This window comes from Hippoglossus stenolepis, chromosome 12 (genome assembly GCF_022539355.2).
Source record: "Hippoglossus stenolepis isolate QCI-W04-F060 chromosome 12, HSTE1.2, whole genome shotgun sequence".
Lineage (NCBI taxonomy): Eukaryota > Metazoa > Chordata > Actinopteri > Pleuronectiformes > Pleuronectidae > Hippoglossus > Hippoglossus stenolepis.
In genome coordinates this window covers 18,459,186-18,468,640 of record NC_061494.1, presented here as the reverse complement: position 1 = coordinate 18,468,640, position 9,455 = coordinate 18,459,186, and the positions used below count along the sequence as shown (strand labels likewise).

Genomic DNA, 9,455 nt, shown 5'->3' with positions numbered 1-9,455 from the left:
CATCAAACATCTGACGTCCTCATCAGGGACAGGTTCACTTTCTCTCACTGAGGTTACAGCAGAAACCATCTTAGACTTTTTAGTTTGGTTCAACGTCCCATCCGCTAACATGGAGGTGGCAGGGTTTATGAACTGTACTTCAGCCAGCCACCAGGGGGCGATTGAGACACTTTGGCTTCACTGTCGGTAATAGACTGTCATCTATTTTTTGAAGACTGTCTATGTCTCAACAAACTGGTTTTTGGCTGAATGCACACAGACCTAATATAAAAACTCCTCCCCTGTGCACAGACGGGTAAAACCTTCCACCTGCCTTGACCTCACAGAACGGGCATTGAACCATTGAGGCTTGAGATGCTTTATGGGCAATAAAGGGAAGGTGTGATGGTTACTTCCCCTGTGGGGAAACGCTTGAAAACCGCTCTGAAAACTAACAGAGAAATTGAAGGAACAACCACCTACACGCCTGAAATCCTGGTCAGCACAGTCTCAGAAGAGCGAAGGCATGTCTGTGGCATGTGTGTCTGCGTACATGCCTTGAACTGTGTCCTGTCATGTGAGGGACCGTCGAGAAGCCAGGCTTTTCCTTATTGGAGTTGGCAGCATGATTGGTCCTGTCATGATGATTATGATCAAACTCTCCTCGGCAGAGATTCGTCTCTCGCTCAACCAGACCTGACCTCGCTTTTCAAAGGTCTCGAGGAGAAAAACGAAGAACATTTTGTTTGGAAAAAATGATAATACAGAAATGTGATACTGTCGTCCCGTGTGGAACCTTAATATGATATTTTTGCACACAGGGGACAGCTCTTGATTAAAATGTCCATGTTCTATTTTGTCTTAATTGGTAATATTGGATAAGATTAATGAGATGATTACACTGCATGTGAACACTGATTCTGCACTTGTTTACCAAAGTGTTGCACTGTGCATGTGTGATATCACTGATTAAAGATGCACATTATGTGATTGGGATCATGCTTTTCATGCTCAATGCCAGAACTTGTACATCAGCCCAATATCTGTAGCAGTCATGGTATTAATAAAGAAATTAAGGCTACATCCAAACAACCACGATAATGGCGTTTTCAAATTAAGATGATCTCTGTCCATACGAGGAATTTGGAGCCACGTCCATACTAACACACCTGGAAACGTATATCATGTGACCACACTTGGACACTGGACATGCATGTGGCGATATAAACAGGAAGGTTTTGGTTGTTAGCTGCAGATTGTTTGAATATTTAACAAGACAACATGGTCAGCAACACTTGTAATTGATGATCCATGTTGCGTTGTACACTGGTGTGTGACAGGACGAATCAGGGACGGCTACGTCGTGACTGAAATGACCCGGTTAGCAAACATCTCTGTTTCTGTGCGTCCAGACTGTGAAGGAACCAGCAGCGTTTCCAAACTTCTCCATTTCAGCAGCTCAAAAACCCTCTGGTGTAGTATGGACGCCAGGTGTATCCGTAGCAGAGTTGATGTGCTTCCAAATGAAAACATATTAGTGTGGCTGTAGCCTGTGATGTATCTGTTTATTCATTCTGCACAGTGTGGTTCTGCTCCGAGGGCTCCAGGGAAACTTGTGTAATCTTTGCCACTACCAGCGTCTTGGCACTTATAACCAAAGCTGTGAGTAAACAGGTTCTTGACGGATCACGGCATGTGATCAGCGGGGAAATTAATTAGCTTTTAACAGCAAATACACATCAATCCTTTATGAATTCTAAAAACAGGAGGAGCGAGGAAAGGTGAGATTGTGTGCTCGGAGCCGTGCCAAATCCGATTTAAGTCCTCCAGGCCTTGATACTCCAGCTCCTCAGCACAGGGCTGTCGTTTCCTCAAGCTATTTCACACCCAGATAAATGGCTCAGCGGCTGTCATCATTTAACCGAGAGGAGCACGCTGGAGAGAGAGTCTCAGGTGTGACGGGGAAATGAAACTCGTGGATTGTCCCGAGTAAACGGACAGAAGGCAAATCCAGGAGAGCAAAGCAGCCGTCGGGCCGAGGAAATGCTTCTGACTGATCTCTGCGTCCTGCAAACCTGTCGTCCACCTCATGACTTCATCTGCCGATAAAGTAGCCACAGAGCAAAAGTCAGCAGTTTGTCAGCCGGCCAATGAGCCGCCTCGATTTATCTGTCAACTGACCACCAGCCCCCTGTAGTAAGAGCCCTACAGGGTGCGGTTGGTTTTGTACGTCTTCTCTCTCTCTGCCTCGGACGTCTGGCGGTGGGGTGATGTGCTCCATCTTAAACAGTTGGTTTAAAATGTATCACTTACTCAATTTTTTTTTTTACTAGGCTATCACTCAGCGGGTCTGTGGGGCACAGGAGCCATCCAGTCCGGTTATATGCCCATCCATCGCCCTGATTTCATTACCCTCCCTCCCCTCTTGTGCTTTGCTTTGCAGTTCCCAGGATGGCTCACTGAAACATTGGCCTAACCCACAGTTGAATAATCACACCCTTTAAATGTAGCTCTGCAAAAGTGAGATAAAAGTGCATCTGTGTTTTGAACAAAAACCAAATAAATGCAAGGAAAAATGAGCAGTAAATCTGAGTCTCAGCAGCCCTGAGCACTTTATGAGCATCTTCCACAGACCTTGAAGCAGTTCATGAGGTGGATTTTACAGAGAAAACATCCAGGGTGGTTCGCAAAGATGAGCCACTTTCCACAAGATTTTCCTTCTATATGTGTACACACTGTGCAACAATGAACTGGAGCTGATACACACTGGTCTTGTTCATGACCCGGCTGAAAGAGATTTTTTTCTGCAGAACAGAAATCCCACACTTGAGAAGAACCTGAAGACATCCGGGAAATCATTCTTCTCTATATTGGTCTTAAAGGAGCACTCGCCCCATTTCAAACATGTAGTTTAAAAAGTTGGTTTGATGAAGTTCTGGGTGTTTACCTGACTTTTAATGAAGGAATAATTGAGTTTGGTCTAATACCTGTTTTACATAAAAATTTGCGGAACACTGAAAAGCTCTTTCGCCTCGCTGCCGTGCCGGTGATGCATTTTGAGAGATAAAAAGAAAACATCCCTGTTGCACGTTCCAATAAAATCTGGTTCTGCTGAGAGTCTCCATTCCCATTTCAGACAAAAGCCAGATGATAGTGGGCATTAGTGGGTTTTTTAGATTAGTGGAAAAGGGGCTTAAAAGTCAATATATCTCAGTCTTTGCTTCTTCAATTTTGACTTTCCTTAGTTTAACTTGTCTCCCAGATTTATGGAAGACTAATTCTTTTAAAATTGATTATTCCGTAATGAAAATCAATAGTTTTCCAGAAACAAAGGTCTGTAATTTCCTAAAAAACTAGAGTGGCGCTCAGTAGAGCACATACTTCCGCCAAGACCCACAAATCCCCTTATACAACTGCGTTTAAATTCACTATCCTATTTTTATTTGGATCTGCAACAAATTGCACCCATCCATACATATAACTCTGAACTCTTGTATGAATTACATAATGATAAGATAAGAAATTTCTAGCATGTTTTAGCAGAGTGGAATAAACCATAAGGTTTTATTACACAAAAGGTAATAAAACAGGTCAAATATACAATATAAACACGAAGGAAAATAAAAGATAAAAATATGAGAAGTATTATTCATAGATTTATTTATATCAGATCTGTTCTGTGACCTAATAGGGAAATATAGAGCCTGTATAATATTTCTTTAATCTTTGTATTTCCTCTTTGGAACTGCAGATACGTCCATAATCATTTCTTATTCATCAAAAACACTTCTACAATTTCCACATTTATTAATAAGATTTAAACAGTCCTTGTCATAGAAACTCTCGAACTCAAGGAAAGGCTGTTGAATAATGACCAAGATAAAACACACAGAGAGAGAAGTGAGAGCAGAAGCAGAAAGCAGCCTCTTACTGTCGAGCAGAGAACCCTTCTAGCTCATTTCTCCCGTCACAAGACTAACGACATGCATATAATTCAATCTTTATTCTAATGCAAATCCCACATCTTCCCAACTGTCCGCTGGCCTCATTGTGCATTCAGTGTCTCTTACACAGAGGGACTGGAACATTCAGTCCAGCTTAATCCCCCGCCGCGCGCAAGCCGCTCTGAACCTGCTGCAAGACACCACCAGCAAGAAGGAACAGAAACTGATCGCACAATCGCACCATCACACAATCACACAATCCCCCTGGGCTGTGAAATAGAGACAGTATCAGCCTCAGATACAGTGGAGGTGTGACACAGCCATGACCTCACTCCCTGTGGCTTCTCCCAGGACCTGCAGAAATGTAATCTCTATTCCTGTAAATTTACATATTGCAGTGCGATACTGTCTAACGAACCTTCCTTTCTTGTTATCCTCTATCATATTATTCTTATCAGACATTTTCCTACGGAGTCTGAGAGCTCTGCAGACAACCAGTAGTAATGGATATCAGTCCTCGGGGGACATGTTTCAAAGTTAAATAATCCCTGAAGGTAAACCTCAATGAAATAATCTGATATCGTGTTGGATGCTTTCTTGTTGCTACCGTGGCTCGATCCCCCGAGCACGACTGCACAGACTGTGTCCATCTTTATATACAGTCTATAGTACTGACAGATTTATTCCACTTTATTTTGATTTGAGAAAGTTCCATTACCACAGCAAGCGTTCAACTTATATCAGTATATCACAGGCTGAACAAATAAAAACTACCGTGAACATCTATAGAAAATTCAGTCCCTTTTTTCCCTGATGTGTCTTAACTTGTAAAGGCTCAGGCAATTTTCTCCTTGTGAGCCATATGGGAAACAAATCTACAGTCTATGAACAGCTCCAGGTCTAGAAAAATACAAAATAGCAAATGTAAATCTTTCAAAGTGGGCGAGAGGGAACAACAGGAGTAACACTCCCAACATTCCTGGACACAATCAGCCACATTATATTTATGTATGAGGGGTTTATGTCGCCACACAGACGGACATATTGTATTTCTGACGTTAACGCAGTCTAACCCAGTCAATGTGATCTATTTCGATGGTTGTTGCCATCTGCTTCCCTCTGCTTCCCTCTTTCTACTTCCGTTTCTAATGAGAAACCACAATGTGTTGACTCAGCTCAACAAACGATAACAACTCATTAGACAAGATAATAATTGACAAAAAAACTTGAAGTCCAAAAATAGAAAAGCTTGTGCAAGTCAGATTGTGCAAACTGTTCCCATCAGGGGACTGAAAGTGGAAATTATGTTTAGTTATAAAAACATATTCAACACATGGGACTCGGCTAATGCAGCAGTTTAATTGATTTACACTCAGATAAACCAAATAAAACAGTTGCACCTCTCTGGTCATTATAGGGCTCGGGGGGGGGACATGCTGTATTAATATGCTATAAGAGGAGAAACAACTCCATTGAAAATAAAAGTATATTATAGAGATATATTGTACAAATTCCCTCAAGAAAGAAAATCTGTTTCGGCTACAAATGAGGAATCATGTTTGGACATGGAAACAGCACGACTGTGAGTTTTCTTCCAGGCAGACAGTAAACACATAGGTGAGATATTAAAGTCACCTCTGAAGATATGACACACTTCTTGATAACATTTGAGAAATTGTATTTATGGCTCCAGGGATGAAAGTGTTGATCGACAATCTCCCAGTTGGGTCCGAGTTGATATATTTCATTACCATGAAGATTTGGTTCAGATATTCAAGTCACACCTATTGGACTGATTGAAATGACATTTTGTACGATTATTGATATTTCCCAAACTAAATTCATAATCAATTCTGATTCCCTGACTTTCCTGCAAGCGCCACCATGAGGTTCTTGATTGAGGATCTGAGTTAAATATCTCAACAACTGCTGCTGATTAATGTAAAGAAAGGGGACGTACGAAAAAAGGGAACTGAATGAGCTAATGATAAACAGAACTGTAAAATGATTGGAGGTGTTTTGCTCAGTGTTCCCTATCACCCAAATCTGGCAACCCACAGAAACCTGGCAACCTCAGAGTTTCAGACAGACTTCCTGCTAAACTGAATAAAATGGATTAATTGAGCTTGTTCAATTTGAATCAAACTTTAGATTTAATTTAAATTAAATCTAATTTAAATTAAATATTAGTAATTAAATGACAAAAATAGTATCGCTAGAAACACAGTTTACACCCCAACAAAATTTCCCTGAGCTTCATCAAGATTTTATTTCATCCTTATTTATTTTACTTCTCCAGAATACATGGATACATAATTGTATGCTTTCCCGTTTTAGCTCATTTAATTTAATTTTATGTTGTTTTATTTTTCCTTGAATGTCTTCATATAATATACATTCACTTAATATCTTATATCATTATTATTTCATATTTATTTATATTCTTTTGTAACTGTTTGTGTTGGAGTGGGAACCAAAAGCTACAGCCTTTTTTCCCCACCGGTTTATTAAACAGTAGGACAATACCGGAAGTTACCTCTCCTCTGGTTAGTGGCTAATCGCGGTCGGATCGGTTTGTTGTTTAAAACTTCTGCTGTCGCTCCTCTTCTCTACATTATCATCGAGTACGTGTGTTTTATATCAGAAATGATCGTTAAGACGTTTGTATTCAGCGAAAGGCGTCGAGTCAGGGAGACTGTTATTGGATTAGCAGCTAGTTAGCCTCACGCTTACTGCTAGCATGCTAACTTTAGCTAGAAAGCGATGAAGCTAGTTATTTTCTTCCGGTCAACTGTACACTGATTAAACCAGACTTGTGTTTTATGTCGTTTTTAACCAAATATTCGCTCATGTGGTTACAAACTCGTATTCTCTGCTTGTTTTACTTCAGCTACATTGTTGTTTATGTTTCTCTCTCTCTCTCTCTCTCTCTCTCCTCCATCCAGCGCGTCTGTGAATCCGAAACCTGAGCGACAATGACGGACCGCTACAACATCCACAGTCAGCTGGAGCATCTCCAGTCCAAGTACATCGGCACCGGCCACGCCGACACCAGCAAGTGGGAGTGGCTGGTGAACCAGCACCGGGACTCGTACTGCTCCTACATGGGACACTTCGACCTGCTCAACTACTTCTCCGTGGCCGAGAACGAGAGCAAAGCGCGGGTCCGCTTCAACCTGATGGAGAAGATGCTCCAGCCATGCGGGCCTCCAGCAGACAAGCCTGACGATGCCTAGATCACAGTGCCCCCCCCATGTTGTCTTTTTTAGGGGACATTTTCTGCAGGATTGTCTTTTATTTTTCTTGGACATTCATATTTTTGTTGTGCTTCTAAAATGTCTTGACAGGTCACTCAGGGGTCAGACCTGTGTTTTTTCTTGCCCTGCACAAGTCTACGTCTTTCAGGGAAGTTTAAAACAAACAAAGAGCGTCAAGACCCAAACGTTCACCAGAGAGCATCTTAGTAAACATGTGTACAAAGTCCTGTTTGTATTCACTTAACAGAGCTGTATTCTTCACAGAAACATGTTTTAATTAAAATCAGTCTTTCTCTATGTCGGCCTGTTCACGTCATTATTCAGTTGTGATGGTTCATTGATTCTTATCACAGGGCGTTCGTGGCTCCTTGAATTGCCTGAATGTTCAATCCCTCAAATTCATATGTTATATTCAAAATTAGAGACTGGCGTTGTTCAGATTTTTAAAAAAAATCTATATGCTGCTGTCTACATGTGCTCCCTTCTTTGAGTTGAAAACGATTCTGTCTGTGTTGCACAACTCGCATGTTGTTTTGCTGCATTAAGAGAAGGCAACAGACCGTGTAGTCTGCTTTCACTGGCACAACACAGCACAGCCGTGTTCACACATTTGAGCCTCCGTCTCTTTTAATTGTTAATTAAATGAGCTTATGTAAAGCCTGCTTGTCCTCATTATAAAAAAGCCTTAGTGTTGGAAGACTAATTAACCTTATGTGTGACTCAAATTGGGTGTATGGGAATTTGTCCTGGGAAATATTTGAAAAGGGCTCGAATTGAATGTCCTAGAAGGGATTTGAAGGTTTTAAAGGCTTCAGCACATGATTCACATCATATGTATACTTGTTAAACCCTCCAGTGACATCTAGTCTAGTGGGGAACCATTTGCATTTTTAATGTCTCTCCACCTATTTAAAAAATGTCCTTCAATGTGTCACCTGTCTGAAGATTTCATCCGTGCCATTAAGATGACACAGAGATTCCGTGATATGCATGGACAGTAAATATCGGTTTACTGATGTTATTTGTGCTTAGTGCTCAATTATATAAGTGAGACAAGATAAAGAACCAAACATTAAGACCGTAAACTTATTATATATATAAAACTTAAATATGAACATAAGAAAGAAAAGAAAAATGGATCATCACCATAAATTAAGATACAATAACTGATACAGGAACTATATGTGTTAAAAACTCAAACTTTCAACTGAACCTAAAACATCAATCTATATATATTAGGAACAAATGTTTAGATTTTATAGTAAATATAAAAATACAAATGTTTCTAATCAGTTTGAAAAATAAAACCTGCAAACCAGACCTATGGTATTTATATAATACCTTTCAGCTGCATATATATACACATAATGTATATACTGCAAAGCTGTATAATTAAGTGGTGAATGTGTTTGGCCTCACAGATTCAAGGACCCTTTTGTCCACCTACACAGTGTCTCACACATGCACTACATTCACACAGACACACACTTGCACGTACCCAATCATCCACCCACACCTTTCAGTGCACACAGATCAGCTCAGTAAATTATTGCACTATTGTGTTAAAGGTGTAAAGTCTCTTCTACAGTTGACATTATGTCTGATTATATGTCCATGGTAGGTTGAGCTGAAAAGCAGAGATGTAATGGAGTGTTTGAGGCTGCAGGGCAGACGAGGCTCTTGTCTGGACTGACGTGAGCAGAAGCCTCGGTGAGATGTGATGCTGGAAAAGAGCAGCAGGCGCTGGGGCTTGATTTGCTGACTTCAGGTGATTTACCAAAATCGTGGTAGAGGACGCTGTGCATGAATCATTGTTGGATTGAGAGACAAGTCAGTGGGTGCCAAGGAAGTTCTTGTGTTGTGCATGAAGTCTGCGTGTGTTCGTGTGTGTGTGTGTGTTTGCTGGAGGGTTTCTTAGTAGGGTAACTCCTTGCCATCTGTCCTCACTGTGAGAGTCGTGGAGACGGCGCAGCCAAGTCAGGCGAGAAAACAACATGAGGGATATCGATGTGTCTCCACACACACACACACACACACACACACACACACACACACAGACACACACACACACGAAGTACATTTAAACTGCTTGACTTGTTCTCCCTGAGACACACGGGCACATAAATAGAAATCTGCTGCTCAGTCCCAATCAGTCTCCAGTTACATCAGTGGGGCCGTGCTAACCTTCTTTAATGCTAATATAGGTGCTGTGGTGGGTGTTCCTTTGATTCCTTGATTATAGGCTCTCAAGAACACATATAACACCCTCTGAGTG

General features: G+C 41.1%; 1 protein-coding gene across 3 annotated transcripts; it reads left to right on the top strand.

The window, feature by feature from the left end:
• Positions 1-6,389: 6,389 nt before the first annotated feature.
• On the top strand, positions 6,390-7,477 carry sf3b5 (splicing factor 3b, subunit 5). 3 transcript variants are annotated; one of them, XM_035173530.1, is made up of 2 exons: positions 6,390-6,469; positions 6,869-7,477. In XM_035173530.1, the coding sequence occupies exon 2, from the start codon at positions 6,899-6,901 to the stop codon at positions 7,157-7,159; it is 261 nt and encodes an 86-aa protein (XP_035029421.1). In that variant the 5' UTR covers positions 6,390-6,469; positions 6,869-6,898; the 3' UTR covers positions 7,160-7,477. The 3 variants fall into 3 exon arrangements, with proteins under 3 accessions (XP_035029421.1, XP_035029420.1, XP_035029423.1); XM_035173529.2 differs by having other exon boundaries at positions 6,425-6,547; XM_035173532.1 differs by having other exon boundaries at positions 6,438-6,495.
• Positions 7,478-9,455: the final 1,978 nt, after the last annotated feature.

Excerpts from the sequence above, each read along its gene's own strand:
- sf3b5 (XM_035173530.1), top strand. The coding sequence starts at position 6,899 with ATGACGGACCGCTACAACATCCACAGTCAGCTGGAGCATCTCCAGTCC.